General features: G+C 41.9%; 1 protein-coding gene across 1 annotated transcript in view; it reads right to left on the reverse strand.

Annotated features, from left to right (window-relative positions):
* Nucleotides 1–26,354, reverse strand: part of LOC143287537 (E3 ubiquitin-protein ligase MIB1-like) — a 78,485-nt gene that overhangs the window by 25,538 nt on the left and 26,593 nt on the right. The window contains exons 6-11 of the mRNA XM_076595589.1: nt 17,863–18,008; nt 10,124–10,228; nt 7,304–7,408; nt 6,964–7,156; nt 5,110–5,277; nt 3,764–3,902 (exon numbers count right to left, since the gene is read on the reverse strand). Coding sequence (XP_076451704.1) covers nt 3,764–3,902; nt 5,110–5,277; nt 6,964–7,156; nt 7,304–7,408; nt 10,124–10,228; nt 17,863–18,008 — 856 coding nt within the window. The remainder of the gene's footprint in view (nt 1–3,763; nt 3,903–5,109; nt 5,278–6,963; nt 7,157–7,303; nt 7,409–10,123; nt 10,229–17,862; nt 18,009–26,354) is intronic.

Genomic DNA, 26,354 nt, shown 5'->3' on the forward strand with positions numbered 1-26,354 from the left:
AATAGCATCAGTCTCCCAGGAAGCGATGTCTATGTCACAGGCTTTGAGGTTTGTCTTCAATGTGTCCTTGAAGCGCTTGCAGGGTCTTCCAAGTTCACGGTGGCCTTCCTTCAGCTGGCCATACAGTAGCATCTTCGGGATCCTGCTGTCTGTCATGCGGACAACGTGTCCTGTCCAGCGTGGCTGGCACTGGATCAGCAGGCTTTCGATGCTGGGCAGGCCGCTCCTCTCTAGGACCTGGAGTTTGGAGACCCTGTCTTGCCACTTTACGCAGAGGATCTTTCGTAGGCATCTCTCGTGAAACTGCTCAAGCTGTTGAATGTGACGGCGATACGTCGTCCATGTTTCACAGCAGTACAAAAAGGTGGTCAGCACAACAGCTCTGTAGGTTTTCATCTTGGTGCTGAGCCTGATGCTTTTGTTGTTCCACAGCCTGTTGTTGAGTCTGCCAAAGGCGGAGCTGGCCTTGGCGATGCGCAGCGTCACTTCTGCATCAAGGGCTCCGTTGCTGCATAGGGTGCTGCCCAGGTAGCAAAACTTGACTGACTTGATCTCAGTGTCATCGATCTTGATTGCAGGTGGGGGGGGGAGGGGTACTGGCGTTCTGTGAGCTAGCTGGTTGGTACATGGACTCGGTCTTGCTGAGGCTGATGGTGAGTCCAAAGCGCCTGCAGGAGGCTGAGAACCTGTCCATAATGAACTGCATGTCCTCATGGGTGTGTGCAGCAAGCGCAGTCATCAGTGAAGAGGAACTCAACAGTGCCTCAAACACCCTGGACCTGGCGTGGAGTCACCACAAGTTGAAAAGTTTGCCATCTGTGCGAAACTGAATGTAGACACCCCGGTCACAGTCTTGGAAGGCGTCAATCAGCATGGCAGAGAAGAGAATGGAGAACATTGTGGCTGCCAGGAGGCAACCCTGCTTCACTCCGTTTACCACAGGGAACGGATCCGACATTTCAGTATTTTCCTGTACTCTCACCTGCATGCCATCGTGGAATGACGCAATCAGCTGGATTAGGCTCTCTGGGCAGCCAAACTAAGAGGATCTTCCACAGACCACGGCGGTTCACCATGTCGAAGGCCTTAGTCAGGTCTACAAAGACCATGTGGAGCTCCTTGTTCTGCTCATAGCACTTCTCTTGCATCTGGCGTACGGCAAACACCATGTCACATGTTTCCCTGCCTGAGCAGAAGCCGCACTGCTGGAGACATGGTCAACCAATCCGTTCAGTATGATGCAGGTGAGGATCCTTCCGGCGATGCAGAGGAAGAGAGAATCTACGGTGGTTATCGCAGGATGTTTTGTCTCCCGTTTGTAGATGTGGACGATTGAAGCATCCTTGAAATCCTGGGGGACCTCCCCTCTCTCCCAGATAGACTGGAACAGGGCAGTCAGCTTGTCTGTCAGCATCTCGCCTCCATACTTGTAGATGTCAGCCTGGATTCCATCCGCTCCTGGTGCTTTTCATGACGTTGTCAGCTTCAGGGCCTTTCGGGTCTCGGCCTTGGTGGGAGGGGCAGCTAGCGAGTCATTGACTGGTAGCTGTGGGAGGGCTGCAATTACCTCGTCAGATACGGACGAGTCCCTGTTGAGGAGGGTGTTGAAGTTCTCTGCCCAGCGGGCAAGGATGTCTTTCTTGTCTGTCAGGAGGGTGGTCTGGTCCAGGGCTCGGACAGGGGTTGATCCTGTGACTCTCGGCCCATACGGAGACCATCGTGGAAAGTCTTCATGTCATGAGCATCAGCAGCGGACTGAAGCTCTTCGGACTTTGTCTCCCACCAGATGTTCTTTATCTCACGCAGCCCCTTCTGTAGAGTTGCTTGGTTTGCAAGAACTGGTCCGTCTTCCTCTGGCAGTCTTTACTGGAAATGTGATCCTGATGCCGTTTATGCAGTGTATTCAAATCTTGGAGATTCCAGAGTCGTTCTCGTCAAACCAGTTTTTGTGGCTCCTCTGTACAAAGCCGAGTGTCAGCTGCTGCTGTGTACACTGCATCTCGAAAGGTGCTCCATACCTCTTCTACATCAGTCGATGCAGGAATTTCTTGGAGAGCTGCTTGGATTTGCTGCTGCAGCACGTCCTTGGTGATAGGAAGGCGGTGGATGTTCAGCTTCCTAGGGGGTTTCTGCCTGGCTGGTTGGAGCTTGCGTGCAAGTCTGATGTTCATCTTGCTGCGTAACAGGCGATGGTCCGACCAACAGTCTGCTCCTCTCATGCAGCGTGTAATGGAAACATCACCTCTGTCCCTCTGCCGGACAATCACACAGTCCAGCATGCGTCACTGCTTGGAGCGGGGATGCATCCATTGTGTTCTTGTACTTGTCCGCTTGTTGGAAGAGGGTGTTGGTGATGTCAGTCCATGCTGCGCGCAGAGCGAGAGCAAAAGCAGTCCGTTGAAGTTGTACTTGCCAGTGCCGTGCTGTCCTAGGACTTTTGGCCGCGAGGAGAAGTCCACGCCGACGCGGGCACTGAAATCCCCAAGGATGATCAGCCTGTCCTTTCTGTCTACTGCTGAAATGGTGCGGCTGAGCTCCTCATAGAAAGCTTCTTTAATGTCATCAGGGTTGGTCATCGTCGGGGCATAGCAGCTGATGACTGTGGCGAAACGATCCTTGGACAGCTTCAGACGCCGAGTCATTAGCTTATCGTTTATCCACGTGGAAGGCTGTCAAGCTGTCGTGCAAGTTTGGTGCCATCTGGCTTCCCAGTGCAGAAGAAGGTGTAGCCCCCTCTAACTTCCTCCAGCTGGGTTTCACTGGCAAACCTGGTTTCGCTCAGGGCTGCTGTGTCCACCTGGTAGTGGTCAAGCATTCTAGTAATGAGCACTGTGCGCCTTTCTGGTCTGTCGTCTGTCCAAAAGGGTGAGAACATTCCAGGCACCCAGAGTCAGGGCATAACTCCTGGTTCTTTTCTTTTGTTTTCGACCGCAAGTTGGATGTCCAAGTAGGTGCCGTTTCCTACTAGGTACTAGGTGAGGCAGGCTTTGTTTAGGGATCCTTTATCTCCCTTCCCCATGTGGGGAGTGCTCTGACGCTGTTGGAGGATATGGGCGTCGCATCTGCCACAGTCTACGGTGGACGACCATCACCCCACAGCCGCCTGCGTGCAGAGTCGCGACTAGGAACTGCTAGCAGCATCCTCTGCCTGTCCCCGTCACCACTTCTCCATCATCGCCGCAGGGCTTGGGAAAGCTGGGTGTTGAAGGGTTAGCTTGTTCCGACATTAGCCTGGATGCCTGACCAGCACAGGTGACTTTTTTAGTTGAGTTGTGCAGTCCATTCGCCACTCTCGCCTACCGACGCTCGCAGTCCCACAGGTGCAGATACTGCCACGTGTAGAACGGCCTCGGCAGGTGCAGGTTTTTTCTTCAGAAGTTCCGTCTCCTGGGAGGAGTTCCAGCCAAGGATACAAGAGAGAGAGAGAGAGAGAGAGAGCAACTGAACTTCGGCAGAAATAACTGTCAATGGACATTTAGATAGATTAAAAAAACCAAAAAAAACTGCCAATGGATATCTATATTGAGAGAGAAAAAAAATCCGTCCACTTCTTCGCGAAACAATCACTACATTGTCAATGGAAACAAAGCAAGCAGTGAGATTTTGTCTTTTTCACCAATGAACATGGGGCGTTCTCTCTCTCTCTCTCTCTCTCTCTCTCTCTCTCGTGTGTGTGCGTGTGTGTGTGTGTGTGTGTGTGAGTGTGCCGCGCACGCGTGTGTGTGAGTGAGTGAGATAGAGAGGCAGAGACAGATATACTCACATTCCCACTGTAAGCGGCGTTTCGCCGTTTTTATCTCGCAGGTTGATCGGAGCGCCTTTCTCCACGAGAAGCTGGACAATGTGGACGTGGCCCAGATTGGCAGCGATGTGCAGAGCTGTCACGCTTTGTTCTGCAGCCTCTACCTGCACAGCGCGCACAGCCACCCAACTCTCAGCTGTCTTCAATCAGCAGTTTACCATCATGGATCTGGACATTTGCCTTCGAGGACCTACATATTTCTCATAAGTGCATCCAAACATTCATCTAAGTAGATCCGAAAATTTACCTATCAGCAGATCCGGGCTTTACCAACTCAGTATAAAGTTCATCTTTTTTGTTGGTGGTTTGCAATTCCACGTGCACGCCAACGGCGCGTAGATTTGACTTGTATGAATTATATCGCCAAGATAAGCATGCTACATTTTCGAGAGAAGTAGCTTTACACTTGATATTCCTGTGCATCACGAAAATCACCTAAGGTTAAGACAGACCACAGGATCATCCGTGAGCATCCACATAGAGGAAAGGCAACCAATTGAATGACAAAGAACTGACCCCAGAGATCGTCAATTTTCCTCTCTGCAATGCTGAAATTCGCAATCCAGAATCCAGACCCTCCGGCGCAGCCTAGATATATAGTAATGGGGCTTAGTTTTTGCTCTCGTGGTCCACGGTTTCCCACAGTGCGTTCCTGGACAGCACCTCCCACGTTCAGTTGTTTCAATGACCATACATAATATCTTTCTTATTTGATCGCTTTTGTCCTGTGCCATTTTGGCAGCAGTCATAGACCACGGCGTATTTAGAGGGGGAAGGTGGGCGGACAATTGGGGTTGGAGGTGGTGGAGTGGAGACCGTGTTAAGGTTTGATCGACGTCCCGTTGCCCATGAACTGTCAGCTGCTGCTTCTGGTTTCCTCTCTTGGTATCAACAAACTGGGAACGCTGGCAAAGGGGTTGTTTATTTTCTTTTCCTTCTATTCCTGCCTTCTTTACGCATTACCTTATTCATTCATGTGCATTGACAAGACACTAGGAAAAATTGTTATCGTGCACACCTTTTTTCTTCCTGCGAATGCGCTGGGGTTAACTCTACGACCGTGGTACAATACAGCTGAAATACACACACGCATGCACGCACGCGCACTACACCCCCACATCCCCTCCCACATACAAACACACACGCGCCACATATCCCCCGAACCCTTTCCCATATACACGCAACGCATGTACACACACCTAGAGAAAGTTGAAATCTAAATCACCATCAAACAGACATGAAACTAAACAAAGCAACAATAACGACAACAAATACTGCACTGTGCGTGCCCTGCAACATTTCCACACCTACCAGCTTCGGTTCTCTCCCCAAGAGTTGTCGAACTTTGGCTACATCGCCATCAATGACAACCTTCAGGAATACCCTGACCTCTAACCCCTGAGTGGCCTGTTGCATGGCCGCCGCCAGAGCCATGGCTCCCAACAGTTCTCCTACCATGTTCAGACCAGATTCACCTGCACCGTGAAAACACTTCTATTACTGCTACTTTTAACGATAAAGGTAATGATAATGAATGATTATGATATTGTACAATAATAGGAAATGATGATGATAATGATGGTGATGTTGATAAGATGATGATTGGGTAGCTCTTTCGCTGAAATGTTATAACACTTATTACTGATAGTCTGTCGGGTGGCAAATTGCAATACCCCGGCGGGTTGGGGTGGGAGATTTTTCATTGTGAATTTCTGTGTATTTTCATGTTACAAATCATAACATACCTGTTTGGCAAGTTTAGATTACGGTACAAATGAAGGGGAGGAGAAATATTGGTCATTTTTCCTTCGTTGGGCCCTGTGAATGACTTTTGGCGGTATATGTATTTGAAACGGTACTGCATCCACTTGTTTCAACACAGTCAATTTCTTTACATCAACAGAAAGAGATTAGAGTGGGCTATTCCATGAATTGCTTTAAATCTGGATGTTTTATAACAGCTTGTCACTTTAACAAATACCCCCGGCGTACTGAAAATGCTCAAAATCCAGAAGCCTGGTTATTGTATGAAGGATTTCTTTATCAGACTGAGGTAACTGCTGACACAATTAGGCACTGTATTACAATCCATTTGTGTTCCATGTGTAGTATTACACTTAATTTGTCTAAGTGACATGGTTTATGGCCCAGCCGACCGCAAGGGCCATATTGTGAATGAAATGGGGTGCATTTTCAACTCTTTTCCAGTGCATTCTTATGAAAGAAACCACATCAGTCCAACGGGCGTCAATTTGTGGCTGATGAACATTGCATTACAATGAACATCAAAACTATTTGGTCCCGTTTTCACTCCCTAAACGAGGGTAAAGCATCGTCGAACACCCTTTTCTGTCACATTTATGTAGAAAGCTGAATCGTTTTCACGTTGTTCACAACATCCCTCGGAAATTTTGGTTCAAGTCTGTGGCGTGTCATATATTTGTATACGTTATAAATACATATTGCCTTATTTCGTTGTTGCTATCGATTCCGATGCTGATTTTGACGTCGATGCATTTCAGTGATCCAACTTACGTAAAATACAATAAATACATGTAAGTTTCAGTGTAATTACTGTTCATATTATTGCTAACGTAACCGTCATTGTCGCAATCGTCGTTGTCGTAGCCCCCTCTTGTATATAAATTTTGTATACTGTAAACATTTGTCTGAATAAAAAATATTGAAAAAAAACTAAGCATTTTAGAATCAAACTCTACCCCAGTAAGAAGCGATTTTATGGTTTTTATGTTTTCTATTGCTTTCCACGTTCATTACTTGTAAAATGTTGACCTGCTGAAACTGAATACGAATGTTAAGAAATGGTGGAAAAAGGGGAAAAGTGGTAAAAAAGTAAAGAAACAAATTTTCAAAAAGAAAGAAAAAACAAAAATGAAGAAAGTTAAAATCAAGAAAAGGTAAAAAAAAAAAGAAAAGAAAAAAGACAGAAAGAACGAACGAAAGAAAAAGAGAAAGTAAGTTAGAACAATCAAAGTTGGAAGGGAGTGTGTTATATAGATGGTTTGGGGGGTGAGGAGGGTATGAAAATACGTTAAAACTTTGTTTTGAATCTGCCTTTTATTGATGTATCGAAATTTCAAAAACACATAAAAAGGTGCACCCAACCAAATCAAACTAAACCAATGAAAATCGACACTCACCGACATCTGAATCGTCACTATTACTCCCACCCCTATGTGTCACCATCCTACTCCCGGCAGAGACGGAATCAAGAGAACGGCCGGGGGCGAGGGTGAGACAGACGGGGTTGTAGCACCATTTGTGATCCTGGAATTGAACCACCACGTCTCCGTCACTGTCGATCATCGCCACCTCGCCCACTTTGCCCAGGGACTGCACACGGACACCATTCCGCTTATTTTCTTACGACCCTTTGTGCATATGTAGAAACATATCCTGTTAAACCAACTTCATAAACATGCGCAGGCTACATCAATAACTGCAGCCTTGCAAGCATTGTTTTCGGCCGTTGGATCTTACCAAACGCATGCTTCGGTTGTAACCGCCGTGACCATCCTGTAAGGACGACACCTTCCTCTCGTCTCCCAGCACCCGGACCCGGTCCCCCAACCTGAACTTTGGAACCTGCACGAACCACGTATACTTATGTACAAACACCGCTTCCTTAGGAAACTGGTTCCGTGTAAACGATAACATCGGCTCCTTACAAATATTAACACAATGTCCAAAACCATCAATAAAGTACTGCATAACAATAAAATACAATCTTTCCATGTAGTCCCAAAACTGGAAGGATCTTCATAGGAGCATCGTCATCATCCCCCCCCCCCCCCCCCCCCCCCCCCCACTGCTCCATGGAGACAACTGTGGAAGAGGGATGGAGGAGGTGAGATGAAGGTGGAGGGGGGTACTGCAGGGTGTCATCGGCCAACCCTCAAAGAATGACCTGCGGAAGGAGTGGGCAGTGAGATGAGACGGAGGGGGTGGGAAGGGAGACAGGGTGGGGGTGGTGTAGGTGACACGTCTTGCGCTCTATATAGTTGACTATCTATGCTATCCACAAGAAGAATCCAGATTCATCACAGTGATACTTGTTTCGGACTTGGAATGATTTATCAGGCTCACCACAAGCTGTTTTAAAGGGAGGTGCACCTTACGTATGGACACTGTATCAAGCACTAGAGGGTTCTTGTTGGGTAGGATTGATCTGATTTAGTACATCTGCAGATAAAACTCCAAAATACACTGAGAGAAATTGCGGGTTGGCAACAAGTGGGGACATATCTAAATGCCAGAAGGAAATAACTATCACTAATTCTGGTAAGTGAGTCCATTTCAACACCTGCATGGACAGTCTGATTGACTAGAATCATTTTTCTGGAGGAGTATAGGGTCTACGTTTATGCCAGAAAGGAATATGCCGTGAAAATGTTGAAACTTTGATTGTTTCCAACTTAATTCTCCGTCACATAGCTTTCCGCTTGTTGATTAGGCCTAATTTTCATGCTGTGAACTTTCCCTTCAAAAAGATTCAAAGAAATTTAATCCTTTTGCCCCTTTTGGGGTGTGGAGGATACAATAACAACACATACTCATTGAATCACAACTTCAGTCCAACGATGTCTCCGAAACACACAAAAACGCACACCCACGCAAGCACACACACACACGCTAATGATGATTTGAAACAAAACAAATCAAACTTAAACATACTGACAAGTATGTTTTAGATGAAACAAAAGTTACACAACCTTTCCAAGTTTTCTTTTCAATTTACTTAGATTAAGATGTGTTTTCTTCCCAGCACTCAATAAATTGCATAAACCGAACATTGACATATGTGACTCATATTTATGTGGTATCAATTTATTTCGAATTACAGTATTTTGGGGACATTCTAAAACAAAATGAAATTCATCCCTAACAGTACCCACATTACATTCCTTGTAAATTCTGTTTTCTCTGTTTTCGCCTTATGTTCTTCCTATTTCGATCTGCAGTTTATGGTTACTGCAACGAAACTTTATCAGAGGATAATTATATGTAAGTATCTGGAAGTTGTGAGATATATTTTTCTTGACAAAAGTTGGGTTTGATGCTCCTAGAGAACAGACATTTAGTACTGTCTGCGAACGACTTTCTCGTTATCGTTTATTTGTTTATAGTCTGTTCATCTAAGATGATGATATTAGACTGATGCGATTTTCTCCATGACTGAATGTACACATCTTTTAGACTTTGCGTGATATATTTTGACAAAAGAAATCCTTACTATGGAATATATGTGAAAACTAAACACAGTCATAACCGCTGTTAATCAAAAAATTCTTGATGAATTTAGCCACTTTGATGGGAAATTTTATATGAAAATATCTGTATAAAGCATCAGTTGCATCGTCAATTAATCCTGACCAAAAACGCACCATTCTACACTTTGCAAAAACTGAAATGGAAAATATACCTATTTCTCCAAGTATTGACTTTGTATTTTGGAGCAGATGAAAAAGTGTTTTCAGAAACTTCATATGCAGTTTCTCTAACACATTAAGATTCTCATATCCCCATATTTCACATCCATATAACATAACTGGTATAACCATTTTCTGATACATGTCTAAAACAACGTGTAAGGATAGTTCCTGCTTTCTTGCAGTTTGTAACAACGAAAACATTACCCTATGTGCATGGACATATGCTCTCTTTTTAGTTAGAAAGAATGTTCCAGTCCTACTAAATTTTATTCCAAGGTACGTAAATGAATTGACAACGTCTATTGTTTCTAAACCGAATTCAAGCAGATCTTGTGTGTTCTGTTTAGAATTGAAGATTACAATTTTAGTTTTTGAGACATTGACTTGTTTAGAATTGAATATTACAATTTTAGTTTTTGAGACATTGACTTCAAGTTTCCATTCAACACAATACTGTAATGAGACATCTAATGCTTTCTGTAAACCCTGCTTCGAATCTGATAAAATAATCGTGTCATCTGCATACAAGAGAACTAATAAACGTATATATGCCGGAGAACTGTTTTCGCCATCAAACGCATTATTGTTTTTAGTGTAAATGGTAACAGGATGGCAACCGTGTGTTAGCAAAAACGTCCCCAAATCATTCAAATATTTAAAAAATAAATAAATAAATTTTAAAAAAAAGCAATGGACAGAGATTTTCTCCTTGGCGTAATTCCCATGGAATCTCCCCCTCCACCCTCCCCTGGCCCCCATAACCCTCCCCCCCCCTCTTCCCCCCAACCACTCTCCAACCTCCTCCCCCTCTCACCACCCATGCACTCCTTCCAATATCAGTAAAACGATTTCGTTTAATCAGCGTTACCTTTTTGAGGATGCTTTGGGATACCTTGTACTTTCTGGGTCCAAAGACCACCACAGCTTCCCCGCTGGGTATTGTGCCTTGCACCACGCCCAGTCTGTCCAGCACCTGGACACAGAGAAACATAATACTACCGGTGGCCGAATGGTTAGAGCGCTGGATTCTTGCCCAGGGTTCCTGAGCATGATCCCCGATTTCGGCACACTGATGGTTTGAGGGTGGAGATTTTCCGATCTCTCAGATCAACATATGTGCTGACGTGCTAGTGCCTGAACCCCCCTCGGGTGCATATGAACATAGAAGATCAAATACGCATGTTAAAGACACTGTAATCTGTGTCAGCGTTCGGTGGTTATGGAAACAAGAACATACCCAGCATGCACCCCCCAAAAAATGGAGTATGGCTGCTTGCACGGTCATATAGTGATGGACATAAGCCAACTCGTACATACGTGTGAGCTTGGGGGTTGCAGCTCACGAACGCAGAAGATGAACAAGTAGAATCATCGCATGGCGTGGTATGTCATGAATCAGAATCAGAATCATGTTCATTTGTCATGAAAACCACAAAAGTTTATGGACACAACAACAAACGACAAAACCAACCAAACTGAACATAACGTGTGTGGGATACAACGTGGCGTACACCTTGTGCTTGTCGATGTACTTGCTAATATTGTGTGTGGAGGGAGAGTGCAGTGTAGTGTACAGGATGGAAGATTTCTGGTGTCTCGTGCAGTGTAGTATATGTAGGGTAGTGTGGTATGGTATAATGTTAAGGTACAGGACGGCACTGCTCACCCTGGTAAGGGGGGGGGGGGGGCAGAAAAGATGGCCTAAACAATGCCTTACCTAAATTGCTCTGGCCAGCGTACTGTGGCTTACCCATTTGCGGTCGATTCAAACAATGAAAGAAGAATATAATCATTAGTACGTGGAATATATGTTCCATCATGGATTGAGACGTCTCCAGGCCTCAGGCCTTCTCCAAAGAAGTGCTGAGATATAATGTTGACATTGCTGCAATCAGCGAAACTCGTCGTGCATACGAAGGATCATTGTCAGAATCAGACATCAGACACACTTGCTTCTAGAAAGGAGCTGGATTTGCTATCGTCTAGCCTTCTGAAGCAGATTCCCAACCTCCCCACTGGTATCAATGAAAAGCTTTGGAAGCTCCGCCTTGCTGTCAGCAACGAGCACTTTATCACTATCATAATAGTCCGCAAGGCCAAAAGGGTTACCGTGCACCTAACTCATTTTTACATCTTCCCAAGAAAAAAAAAAATAGGACGCACTCAGAGTGACTGCCCTTGGCACAAGGGTACCCTCTCGCATCCAGGTCAATGAAATTAAGACAAGCTCAACTTCAAACCTCATAAATCATATCTATGTAAATGAAACCACAGCATATTATATGTTTTCTTTTTCAACAGGGTCCTTTCTATTCGAATAAATATTCAGAATTGTAATATGTTCGTTCATTCTTTCACAGTTAAGCCTACTATCAAATATTCGACGAATTAACGTAAATGTGTCCGGTTGTTTTATTTTATCATTTCATTATCACTCTTTCCGTTATTATTTTTATACAGAGACCTGCAGGTGTCTTCTATAAATTATTTCAGTACAACTGGATGAACAGGTTGCGAATATTTTTTTTTTTAAGTTGGGTGCAATGTTCCAACTTCATAAACTATTCGCAACCTTGGTGTTTACTTAGACCAGACACTATCTTTTGAACGGCAGATTTCCTCGATATTTCAGATATGTTACATTGAGTTACGTTGGATAGGCTGTATTCGGCACTTTCTGTCTCAGGATGCAGCACAAACCCTTGTCTGTTCCCTAGTCCTATCTAGGCTTGACTACTTAATTCTTTGCTCGCTGCATGATGCCCCAACTACTTGTTATCCAGACTTCAGAGAATCGAAAACCATGCTGCACGTCTTATCTTCCGCTCTCCCAAATCTGCTCAAATTACTCCTCAGTCTCCTTCACTCCCTCCACTGGCTAACTTATTGAGAAAAAAATAGATTAAAAACTCTCGCTCCTGTCCTACAAATTTATGATTGGCATGTCTCCTTCTTACTTTTCTGAGCTTCTGCATTACTACTCTCCATCTCGCCAGCTCCGGTCATCAGGTGATGAACGTCTCTTTAAAATTCCCTCCTACAGAACCAGATCATATGGAAAACGCACTTTCTTTTTCCAGGGTTCTTCCGCATGGAACTCACTCCCGTTTCCTGTCCGTCATGCTGTTTCTTGTCCTTCTTTCAAAACCTCTGTGAAAACTCATTTATTTAAAGCCATTCAATTCAGTAAATAACTCCTTGACTTCACTTGTATGTTTCAATCAAGTTAATTTTTTACTTCTATTGTTTTTACTATTTTTAAACGTTCACATGTTCATATGCCTTCAACGGTCAGGATGCGCGCGCGCGTGTGTCTACATTTTGTGTGGAGTGGGCGTGGATTTGTGGGACTGAATTGGAACGGAATGATCTGTGCGTGTGGGTGTATTTGTGTGTTTTTAGTATGCACGCGTCATTGCATTTTTTAAATTTATAAACACCCAGGGCTTTTGTATTATTAGATTGGGCGTACCAAATGTACTTTTATTATTATTATTATTATTATTCTACAAATTATTTCAGTACAATTGGATGAACATTTTACCCTTCGGGGAGATACACTGGTCGAATTGTTTCCTCTACCCCCAAAACGCTGTTTTGATATGGATTGCCTTTGAGTCGCAAAATCCTGTGGTTTTTGTGGCTAACATTGATATAAGACATGTTCCCCTGCTTCAGAATTACAGTAAATACTAATTTGACGAATTTTCGTTCAAAGTACATTGTGTCCATCGTGCAAATAAGCGATATTAGCCAGGAAAGGAAGTTTACCCACCGCACCTACCAGACTGTTTTTAAACGTATTCATAGTATTCTGTGATTATTTTACGATTGTTTTTCACGCGAACCACACGATTTAGCACCTTGAACGTAATTTGAGGCTATCGTTGGGCCATCCTGACGTTTATAAATGTAACAAGATTTTGTCTGACTCTCCTATCCTCAAACAGCAAATATTTTAAGAATGGGATCTTATGGTGGCGATCATTTTGTAGTATGTTTTTGTTTGCTGTTGATGATTAACTAGTGAACAGTTTTGGGTATCATGATTTCATATTCACATTTGTTTCGTGTATCTGTTACAGTGAACCTGGTGATGGTAAAAGAAGATAGAAGAAATGGCGTCAAGCAAATGCGAACATGAAACGAGCTCACATCAAGGGTTGAGGAAGTCCCTAGACTGCATTATGCATTTGAAGAATCAACTAGAGAGCATTTTTGTCTGTATTTCTAATACAAACGGTTCCAGTTTCATTTGGAGAAGCTTCAGTCAAGACATAGTTAGACGGTGACTGCTGGAACCTGCAAACTTTCTATATCGCATGGACATGTCTGCAAAATTTTGAGGACCTAAGCATGGAGATTGCTAAAAAAGATAATAATAAAATAAAATAAAAAATATTAATAAATAATAATAAATATGATAAAATTGTTCAACAGCAGCTAAGAACTTTGTGGCATTCCACCTAGACTTCGGAGAAAGCATTTTGCAAGCCAGGGTACATTTTCTTTTTCAACACAGAAGCACAACAGAAAACTTGTTATAAAAAATGCACATCGGGCATCAGAAGGACTTGCAATATTTGAATATGAAGGCTGGAAAATGGTTCTGCTGAACAGGAAAAGGATGAAAAGCTCCTGTAGAAAATTGTTGTGTTGTCGCTCGGACAAATAAGAAGCTTGGCACATCTCGTGTGTAACGAATATATTTAATAACTGAAACTAGACTGTCAGCTGCTGTGGCCCTGACCGTTGTTGTTCTTCTGGCGCCTTCTATATTCTCTGAGCGTCAAGGGAGATAATTCTAAAGACAATAACTTTCAACACAACATTCCTCCCAACTTTTGAATGAAAAATTTACATTTATGTGTTTGCAAAATTAGAGCATGTATTATAACACAAGTGAAGAGTTAAGGAATTTATGTCTTCGTTTGGGGTGTCTATTCTTCACTTTGAGACAAGAGAAAGACTGTTCTTCGGGAAATGTCTTTGTCTGGAGTGTCTATTCTTCACTTTGAGACAAGAGAAAGACTGTTCTTCAGGAAATGTCTTTGTCTGGAGTGTCTATTCTTCACTTTGAGACAAGAGAAAGACTGTTCTTCAGGTAATGTCTTTGTTTGGGGTGTCTATTCTTCACTTTGAGACAAGAGAAAGACTGTTCTTCAGGTAATGTCTTTGTTTGGGGTGTCTATTCTTCACTTTGAAACAAGAGAAAGACTGTTCATTAGGTAATGTCTTTGTTTGGAGTGTCTATTCTTCACTTCACTTTGTTCTTCGGGGTTTGACCTTCATGATTGAAATTGTATAAATTTGATTAGAAACTTGCAATTAGCGGGAAGTAAATAATGAATGTTCACCATTTCATTATTTTCAAACGTTTTCTACTCAGTTCAGGTGAACTTGTTGAGTCTATACATCCTGCTTGACTTGTAACAATAATAAAACAAAATGAACAATAAACATGACTTGAAACATTAATCAGTTCATGAACCATAGTTCTTGTATGTTCAATTCAGGACGTTGTCTTGGAGGTATGCTGGTGTTTTGCGTATGCGAGTGGGTCTTTGGGTTGCTGATGATGAGGCAGGTGTGTAGACTGATGTGGTCTGTGTAGGACTGAACCATTCTTGGTGAAGATGATGTCCGAGAATTGCAAGGCGTTGCAACTTGTGTTGTGATGTTGAATTTTGTGCGGGTCTGCAAGGTGTATTTGGAAGAGATCTGGGTGACAAACAATCACCATTTTCTTCTGGTGACTGTCTTTCTTCTTTCTCTTCCTCCTCCTCCTCTTCAGAAGGAGATGGATGTATCAGTGAGGAATTCTGTGTGATTTGTTTTGGGCCTTGTTGCGCTGTGATCATTGAACCTTTCCTTTGGGTAATCATGTATGGCTTGGGGTTGCATGGGTGTGTGAATTTGTTGATTTTTGGCTGTTTCACTAGCACTTGATCGCCAACGTTGAATTTTGAGGGACAGGTGTGATGCTTCACATCATATATGTTTTCATCTTGAACTTGGAGGTTGAGTTATTGTGGGCAATTTTGGCATGTGTTTGACTTGAGGTAGGAAGAGTAGTTTGAGGAAGTTCAGGCAAGCCAATGTTCATTTTTCGTCCTATCAGCACCTGGGACATATTAGTGGTGGAGTGTGAGGTGCCTCGATAAAGACGTAGAAATGTGGGTAGCTGGGATTTCCAGGGTTATTTTTCAGCGATGGATGACCTGATGTTTTTGTTCGGTGTTTCCATAAATTTGTCTGCTTCTCCTATGGCTTCAGGCCACATGGGAGTTATTTTCTTGTGTTCAATGCCGAAATTGGTCATGAAATGAGCAAATTCTTTACTGTTAAAGTGGGGAGGTGATGAGGCGTTCACAAATCTTTCTCTGAATAAATATTTAATGGTCTCCTTCTCCAACTTTCCATCACATGTTATCGTGTATTGTCCATTGAATATAGAATTGAACGGGCAGGTCAACAACTTGAAAGAAAATGGCGTCGTTCGCGTTCGCGAAAAATATGAGCACGCGCTTTGAATGTGTATAAATATGTGTACGCAATTGATTTTTGCCCATGACCTTCAGCGCTCAGCCAATAGATCTATAAAGTCCACTCGTCGTATTGGTTTTAGTATTTTCCGAAAAAGAACATTTGGGCGAATGAACATAGTGAAAGCCCTGTACACTAAGAGTAAAACACACAAGCTTTTTATGTATTGAGTATAATTTCAAAATGTAATGTTTGAGATGAGAAAGATCAGTTTAAAGTAAATTAAGTCCCCTAGCTTTAATTACAGATTAAGTTCCCTTTTTTTACTATCTTCACCAAAACGTTTGCAAATAAATATAACTTCCATACTTAGCAAAAGAAGTTCCTGATTGAACAAAAAATGATAATAATGACTGCTCTTGTTGTTGTGTCAGAATAGATCAAAGTGCCAAGTTTAGAGAATACAAAAAATATAAATATAACAGTAAATGCAGTTTGCATATAATATGGCTTTTTTTTTCTTTTCTTTTTTTGTGCCCATCCCGGAGGTGCAATATTGTTTTAAACAAGATGACTGGAAAGAACTGAATTTTTCCTATTTTTATACCTAATTTGGTGTCAACTGACAAAGTATTTGCAGAGAAAATGTCAATGTTAAAGTTTACCACGGACACACAGACACACAGACACACACACAGACAACCGAACACCGGGTTAAAACATAGACTCACTTTGTTTACACAAGTGAGTCAAAAATCATACTCGCGCATGACTTCATCACGGAACCATCTCTATATTTTTTGGGGGGGGGGCTTTCTTATCCACTCTGACCTTTTCTGCAGTCAATGGATCTGACCCAAAGTATCTTTCTGAGCTCCTTCTTACCTGTACTCCGTCTCGCCAGCTCCGTTCTTCCTCCGATAGTCGACTTCTCAGGATACTTCACATCAGAAGTAAGACCTACCGGCACAGATTGTATTCTTTTCAATCGCCAAAGACGTGGAACAAGTTCCCTGATAACCTCCGTTATTCTGACTCCCTTGCATCTTTCAAATCTGGTCTCAAAACTCACCTGTTCCCTCAGCAATACGTTCAGCTGTGGCAGGTTCACTTCCATTGCGTCAGCTGTGCTTGACTATGTGTGTTGTTGTTGTTTTTTTAATTGTATGTGTATATGAATATATGCATGTGTAATGAATGTTTATTTGTGTGTGTGTGTGTGTGTGTGTGTGTGTGTGTGTGTGTGTGTTTAGTTTGTTAGTCACATTTTAGTGTGTGTACGTAACATTGATGTAATGTGTTCTGTAAACAAAAGCCTTTTTGGAAAGCACCTCGAGCAAATCTCTGGATAATGTGCTGTATAAATATCCATTATTATTATTATTATTTTCATCATTAAAATCATTGCTGTTTTCAATATCCGTCTCAACGCTCGGCTTATATCAGTGATATTAAGAGACAGCAGTGTGACAGCTGTATGATCAATGGTTTCTCCTCTGCAATGGAAAGTCATTTACAGCTTAGTCTTTTGTAAAGGACTATAACTCTCAAACTACGAGGCAAGGTTGCACTGCTGCAGCCTTAGGGGTAGTTGGCCTTTGGGAGGCATCTCCACGCTTTCTGTCCTAAAACACTCTTTGTCGAGAAGGTCGAGATGAAACTTGGGCAAGACACTCTCCACAATAATAAAATCCTAGCCCGAATAGTCGGGACAGCGGTTACCTGCTCTGCTGTCCTGGTGGTCATAGTTGAACACGACTATTACATATCATTATCAAGGGAAACCTTGGCCACTGACCACAGTACTTGGCGACCGGCTGTCTATTAGGGAGTCCTGGCGTTTGAGGAGAGGAGAGGCGCCTTCAGGACCTCGATCAGAAACACCAAAACAGGAGAGATCTATCATCCGCTATAACCTGCCCACAGTGTGGCCGCTTTTGTGGTCTGTTCTCATTTCCGGAGTCACTGATGTCTTCAACATTCGTGACGGGCTATCATCATCATTACATGATTATTATTATTGTCATTAATATTACTATTGCTATCAGTCTGTTTATTTATTTGTTCATTTATTTGTTTATTCATTTCTTTATTTAGCCTGCTGCTATCTTATGAAGTTACCTGCACGATTTCATTGCCAGTTTGCCGAAGCTGCTGCACTTTGTCGGCTGGAAGGTCAATATAGACACGGTCACCATCATGAATGACGTCATCTTGAGTTGTTCCCATCTGACCTCCATCCATCATCTGCTTGTAGTTCTTGGCATCTGGAAGAAAACACAATGTCAAATGGCGTGTTTTTGCGTTCTCATCAACATTCTTCACATTATCATAAATCCTTAAATTTCTTTGATACCATAACCCGACATTCTTTTTCAGTGATACTTAAAAAGAAAGAGGTTAAAGGTCCAATGGTCTTTTACGACCATAAGGGCAATGATTTCATATCCACTGTGTCACAGGCTTGGCATATGAAGGCGGGGCCAAATCTTCTCCTTTCGCTGCTTTAACTTTCCCGACCGAAGTCAGATACCCATTTACACCCAGGTGGTGTGAGGAAAATATGAGTACAGAGCCCTTCTCAATGACACAGCACCGTGCCGAAATGGTGCCAAGAACTCTGATCACTAGACCAGAAGTCTAACAACTAACCGATTTAGCCATGGCACCTCATCTGTGACATGACACCCTTAAATTCCCCAAGTCATTGTCGGTCTTGCTGAAACCAGATGAGGCAAAAACAAGGAGACTTTGAAAAAATCGTTAAAACGTGTTCTGTATTAAATATGATATATAAAATAGGTTTGGGAGAAAAAAATTATATATATATATATATATATATTTTTTTTTTTTTAAAGAAAAGAAAAGGCATCGAGCCTGATCAAACAATCAATGTTCAATTCAGAAGCAAGCAGACTAATCCCCACTGCTGCGGCGCATCTGACGTCATTTGATTAGATTTTATTGTTTTCTTCTTCGTGCTTTGAAAAGACGTGATTGTATTGGACGTAATAACGCCGTTTAAATCATGTGTTGTTGTTTTGTTGTTGTTGTTTGTGTGTGTGTGTGTGTGTGTGTGTGTGTGTTTTGTTATATTTCGATGTTTTTTTCGGCGGTAAAGGAGATGTTGCCATCACTCCAAGCACATCGCAACACATGGTAGATCTCTAGATCTGCACAAACCAGTCTACAACAGGCTGAAAGAAACAATAAGTTCCATTTTCCTTTTGTGTTTCTTCTTTCTTTCTTTTTCTTATATTTTCTTTTGATTTCCCCCAAACGTTTGAATTGTCTGATGCTTCAATTTGCCTAGCTACAGGAAGTCAGTATGCTTTACTTTCTATTTCTGCTTCTTCGATAAGAAAATGTGGTGCATCTGGAAAACATTGTGTGTTTTTTGGGGTTTTTTTTTTTTTAAGAAATGGTACACTGGGTGTGGACCACAGAATACTAAATAGGCAGAACGGACATACGCGCCTTCGGTATGTTCCGTTAGTTTCCGTACATACTCGGGCCGCCATTTTGTTAACCCTGTACACGATTTGCGATGGCGGCTATTTCAACAGTATCAACACGTGGTGCGAAGTACTGCTGTGTAATTAACTGCAGTAATAACAGCAAAACCAGCATCGATGAAAGGACGGGCAGAACTGTGCGGATGTTTAATTTTCCCAACCCAGAGACGGAAAGAGAACGGTAAGTTCATATCTTTTTCCTTTCAGTTTGGGCATACTCCATGGGAGGCCAAGCTTCGCAGACTCAGCCTACGTTGATGTTTATATTTTCCTGTGATAAGACATCTGCGTTGCTTCGGGAGAAATGTATCGCCTGTGAGGAAACCGCTCATGGTGCGGAGAAGGGGGGTGGGGGGTGGCTTTCAAAGTGTCTTAAAGTACAGACAGAAATTGAGTCGTAGAAAACAAGCAATTCTGGCTGATTCTAGTAATTGTTTATACTGGCCGGAGTAAAGAGTCTGCTGCTCTGCGGAAAACACTGGAACAAAATAATGTGTGTGTGTGTGTGTGTGTGTGTGTGTGAGTGAGAGAATGCGAATGCGAATGCGAAATGTTTATTCAAATTTAGGCCTAAGCCCCTAATTGAAGGGGAAATCATATACAAAACAAACAACCAAAATTACAATAACACAGTGTCTAGTATTTGATCTTAACATAATTATTGTCATGAAAATTCAAATTGATACTATGATTTAAGTTACAGCGTACGTAATCGTTTCAAGGCATAGTAAATGTAGAACGCAACATTACGCAAAACAGTTTCATTTCTAGATGACATAAGCAAATTAAATCTAAAGCGACATGGGCTATTATAAAACTTAGGTTGAATGTATTTTATCCTTAAGCCGTGAAAGACAGGACAGCAAAACATAAAATGAATTTCATCTTCTTCTGAATCATGACATAAACGACACTGTACTTTATCTACTCTTCTATCGCTAAATCTAAATCTATGGCAGGCAATGTCTGTTACGCCAACTCTTAATTTAGTCAGAGCACATTTAACATATCTATTCATTGCAATTTCAATATATGGTTCCACACTATTTGTCACTTTAAACATCCTATATTCAGCAAATCTATTGCTGTTCTGTACGTGATCATGCCAGCTCTGCCATCTACAGTCAACAAGTCTTTGTTTAAAACATTTCATAAATCCTTTTACATTTTCAACACCCTGGTTATCCGATACATAGGCAAATCCATAGGAACACAACATTTTCTAATACCTGTAGCCCAAGTCTTCTTACCATTATTGTCTAAATTATACAGCGACCTGTAAGCTTTGTATGGTAACCTATAACTATCCATTCTAGTTAATTTTAGCCAGTAATTAATACATTTTATATAAGAATTTAGATATATCGGGTATCTCCCAAGTTCACCATAAATAAAGTCGTTAGGTGTTCGCCTGTCAACATTCAAGAAACGTTTCATAGCAGGTGTGAGTGAGTGAGAGAGAGAGAGAGAGTGTGTGTGTGTGTGTGTATTTCAGTATGGATCTGTCTTTTTTTGTGCACCACATATTTACCATAAGAGTTGGTGAGAGGTTTTATGTATGAGTGCACTGTCACGGTGTGAGTAAATAAAAATACTTTTTTTTTTTTTTTAAGATGCCAGATTGATGAGTACACTATTTTAATACAATGATTTTTAATACAATAATATACAGTAAATCCTCTCTTGGGCGGCCACCCCTTTAGCCAGGAAGTAGTGGCTGTAAATTAGAGGCGGCCTCTCAAAAGAAGTTTGAATTAATAAATATAGGAAGCAAAAGCGCTTGGAAACACTGAATTGCCTTCTTCTTTTTCTTCCTCGTTTGAGGTGGAAAACTCCATGTGAGAACCATCCCACTGGTACTGCTCATACAGTGACCGCCTATAAGGGGTTTTGCTGTTATAATGAAAAAATGTGTCCTTGTATGTTTTTAATGCTGAAGAGGAATGTTATCCAAACACGTATACATACACTCACAATCTCACTCGCGTTACAAACATGCACACAGAGTCATCTGAAGTGACTGACAATGTAATCACAGGCTAGAGTTTGCCAGTAGGCCTAAAATACTTTGGCCCAGTGATGAATAGACTCAGTCATATTCAGCTTCTTTACGGGTGTTATAGGGTAAATGTAATGAACTGCAGAAACAACGCGGACGCCATCCCCACCCCTCCTCTTTCCTTGCAAACTCCGCCTGTTAGTGTTACGCGCAATCAGTCGATCGGCGCAATCTAGCTAACTCTGATTCAGTTAAGTATGTGCACAGCCGAATTTATCTGGTCAGAAGCACATAGAAAGAAAGAAACAGATGGTACACTCAAAATCAGTGTGTGGTAAAACGAAACTTGGAAAGCGACTTTCCAATGACTCCGACATAAGGCGTGTGTGTGTGTGTGTGTGCGACGCCGCCTCTCACGAGTTACAGGGTAAAAAAGATGGCGGACGCCTTGGCCAACCGGAACGCGTTTTCCGATCGCGCGAAGAAGGAATGTCCCTTCTGCCTGTTTAGTATTCTGTGGGCAGAACGGACATACGCGCCTTCGGTATGTTCCGTTAGTTTCCGTACATACTCGGGCCGCCATTTTGTTAACCCTGTACACGATTTGCGATGGCGGCTATTTCAACAGTATCAACACGTGGTGCGAAGTACTGCTGTGTAATTAACTGCAGTAATAACAGCAAAACCAGCATCGATGAAAGGACGGGCAGAACTGTGCGGATGTTTAATTTTCCCAACCCAGAGACGGAAAGAGAACGGTAAGTTCATATCTTTTTCCTTTCAGTTTGGGCATACTCCATGGGAGGCCAAGCTTCGCAGACTCAGCCTACGTTGATGTTTATATTTTCCTGTGATAAGACATCTGCGTTGCTTCGGGAGAAATGTATCGCCTGTGAGGAAACCGCTGATGGTGCGGAGAAGGGGGGTGGGGGTGGCTTTCAAAGTGTCTGAAAGTACAGACAGAAATTGAGTCGTAGAAAACAAGCAATTCTGGCTGATTCTGGTCATTGTTTATACTAGCCGGAGTAAAGAGTCTGCTGCTCTGCGGAAAACACTGGAACAAAATAATGTGTGTGTGTGTGTGTGTGTGTGTGAGTGAGAGAATGCGAATGCGAATGCGAAATGTTTATTCAAATTTAGGCCTAAGCCCCTAATTGAAGGGGAAATCATATACAAAACAAACAACCAAAATTACAATAACACAGTGTCTAGTATTTGATCTTAACATAATTATTGTCATGAAAATTCAAATTGATACTATGATTTAAGTTACAGCCGTACGTAATCGTTTCAAGGCATAGTAAATGTAGAACGCAACATTACGCAAAACAGTTTCATTTCTAGATGACATAAGCAAATTAAATCTAAAGCGACATGGGCTTAAAACTTAGGTTGAATGTATTTTATCCTTAAGCCGTGAAAGACAGGACAGCAAAACATAAAATGAATTTCATCTTCTTCTGAATCATGACATAACGACACTGTACTTTATCTACTCTTCTATCGCTAAATCTAAATCTATGGCAGGCAATGTCTGTTACACCAACTCTTAATTTAGTCAGAGCACATTTAACATATCTATTCATTGCAATTTCAATATATGGTTCCACACTATTTGTCACTTTAAACATCCAATATTCAGCAAATCTATTGCTGTTCTGTTCGTGATCATGACAGCTCTGCCATCTGCAGTCAACAAGTCTTTGTTTAAAACATTTCATAAATCCTGTTACATTTTCAACACCCTGGTTATCCCATACATAGGCAAATCCATAGGAACACAACATTTTCTAATACCTGTAGCCCAAGTCTTCTTACCATTATTGTCTAAATTATACAGCGACCTGTAAGCTTTGTATGGTAACCTATAACTATCCATTCTAGTTAATTTTAGCCAGTAATTAATACACTTTACATAAGAATTTAGATATATCGGGTATCTCCCAAGTTCACCATAAATAAAGTCGTTAGGTGTTCGCCTGTCAACATTCAAGAAACGTTTCATAGCAGGTGTGAGTGAGAGAGAGAGAGAGAGAGAGAGAGAGAGAGAGAGTGTGTGTGTGTGTGTATTTCAGTATGGATCTGTCTTTTTTTGTGCACCACATTTTTCCATAAGAGTTGGTGAGAGATTTATGTATGAGTGCACTGTCACGGTGTGAGTAAATAAAAATACTTTTTCTTTTTTTTTAAGATGCCAGATTGATGAGTACACTATTTTAATACAATGATTTTTAATACAATAATATACAGTAAATCCTCTCTTGGGCGGCCACCCCTTTAGCCAGGAAGTAGTGGCTGTAAATTAGAGGCGGCCTCTCAAAAGAAGTTTGAATTAATAAATATAGGAAGCAAAAGCGCTTGGAAACACTGAATTGCCTTCTTCTTTTTCTTCCTCGTTTGAGGTGGAAAACTCCATGTGAGAACCATCCCACTGGTACTGCTCATACAGTGACCGCCTATAAGGGGTTTTGCTGTTATAATGAAAAAATGTGTCCTTGTATGTTTTTAATGCTGAAGAGGAATGTTATCCAAACACGTATACATACACTCACAATCTCACTCGCGTTACAAACATGCACACAGAGTCATCTGAAGTGACTGACAATGTAATCACAGGCTAGAGTTTGCCAGTAGGCCTAAAATACTTTGGCCCAGTGATGAATAGACTCAGTCATATTCAGCTTCTTTACGGGTGTTATAGGGTAAATGTAATGAACTGCAGAAACAACGCGGACGCCATCCCCACCCCTCCTCTTTCCTTGCAAACTCCGCCTGTTAGTGTTACGCGCAATCAGTCGATCGGCGCAATCTAGCTAACTCTGATTCAGTTAAGTATGTGCACAGCCGAATTTATCTGGTCAGAAGTACATAGAAAGAAAGAAACAGATGGTACACTCAAAATCAGTGTGTGGTAAAACGAAACTTGGAAAGCGACTTTCCAATGACTCCGACATAAGGCGTGTGTGTGTGTGTGTGTGCGACGCCGCCTCTCACGAGTTACAGGGTAAAAAAGATGGCGGACGCCTTGGCCAACCGGAACGCGTTTTCCGATCGCGCGAAGAAGGAATGTCCCTTCTGCCTGTTTAGTATTCTGTGGGCAGAACGGACATACGCGCCTTCGGTATGTTCCGTTAGTTTCCGTACATACTCGGGCCGCCATTTTGTTAACCCTGTACACGATTTGCGATGGCGGCTATTTCAACAGTATCAACACGTGGTGCGAAGTACTGCTGTGTAATTAACTGCAGTAATAACAGCAAAACCAGCATCGATGAAAGGACGGGCAGAACTGTGCGGATGTTTAATTTTCCCAACCCAGAGACGGAAAGAGAACGGTAAGTTCATATCTTTTTCCTTTCAGTTTGGGCATACTCCATGGGAGGCCAAGCTTCGCAGACTCAGCCTACGTTGATGTTTATATTTTCCTGTGATAAGACATCTGCGTTGCTTCGGGAGAAATGTATCGCCTGTGAGGAAACCGCTGATGGTGCGGAGAAGGGGGGTGGGGGTGGCTTTCAAAGTGTCTGAAAGTACAGACAGAAATTGAGTCGTAGAAAACAAGCAATTCTGGCTGATTCTGGTCATTGTTTATACTAGCCGGAGTAAAGAGTCTGCTGCTCTGCGGAAAACACTGGAACAAAATAATGTGTGTGTGTGTGTGTGTGTGTGTGAGTGAGAGAATGCGAATGCGAATGCGAAATGTTTATTCAAATTTAGGCCTAAGCCCCTAATTGAAGGGGAAATCATATACAAAACAAACAACCAAAATTACAATAACACAGTGTCTAGTATTTGATCTTAACATAATTATTGTCATGAAAATTCAAATTGATACTATGATTTAAGTTACAGCCGTACGTAATCGTTTCAAGGCATAGTAAATGTAGAACGCAACATTACGCAAAACAGTTTCATTTCTAGATGACATAAGCAAATTAAATCTAAAGCGACATGGGCTTAAAACTTAGGTTGAATGTATTTTATCCTTAAGCCGTGAAAGACAGGACAGCAAAACATAAAATGAATTTCATCTTCTTCTGAATCATGACATAACGACACTGTACTTTATCTACTCTTCTATCGCTAAATCTAAATCTATGGCAGGCAATGTCTGTTACACCAACTCTTAATTTAGTCAGAGCACATTTAACATATCTATTCATTGCAATTTCAATATATGGTTCCACACTATTTGTCACTTTAAACATCCAATATTCAGCAAATCTATTGCTGTTCTGTTCGTGATCATGACAGCTCTGCCATCTGCAGTCAACAAGTCTTTGTTTAAAACATTTCATAAATCCTGTTACATTTTCAACACCCTGGTTATCCCATACATAGGCAAATCCATAGGAACACAACATTTTCTAATACCTGTAGCCCAAGTCTTCTTACCATTATTGTCTAAATTATACAGCGACCTGTAAGCTTTGTATGGTAACCTATAACTATCCATTCTAGTTAATTTTAGCCAGTAATTAATACACTTTACATAAGAATTTAGATATATCGGGTATCTCCCAAGTTCACCATAAATAAAGTCGTTAGGTGTTCGCCTGTCAACATTCAAGAAACGTTTCATAGCAGGTGTGAGTGAGAGAGAGAGAGAGAGAGAGAGAGAGAGAGAGAGAGAGTGTGTGTGTGTGTATTTCAGTATGGATCTGTCTTTTTTTGTGCACCACATTTTTCCATAAGAGTTGGTGAGAGATTTATGTATGAGTGCACTGTCACGGTGTGAGTAAATAAAAATACTTTTTTTTTTTCTTTTTTTTTTTAAGATGCCAGATTGATGAGTACACTATTTTAATACAATGATTTTTAATACAATAATATACAGTAAATCCTGTCTTGGGCGGCCACCCCTTTAGCCAGGAAGTAGTGGCTGTAAATTAGAGGCGGCCTCTCAAAAGAAGTTTGAATTAATAAATATAGGAAGCAAAAGCGCTTGGAAACACTGAATTGCCTTCTTCTTTTTCTTCCTCGTTTGAGGTGGAAAACTCCATGTGAGAACCATCCCACTGGTACTGCTCATACAGTGACCGCCTATAAGGGGTTTTGCTGTTATAATGAAAAAATGTGTCCTTGTATGTTTTTAATGC

This window comes from Babylonia areolata, chromosome 11, assembly GCF_041734735.1.
Source record: "Babylonia areolata isolate BAREFJ2019XMU chromosome 11, ASM4173473v1, whole genome shotgun sequence".
NCBI classification, from domain to species: domain Eukaryota; kingdom Metazoa; phylum Mollusca; class Gastropoda; order Neogastropoda; family Buccinidae; genus Babylonia; species Babylonia areolata.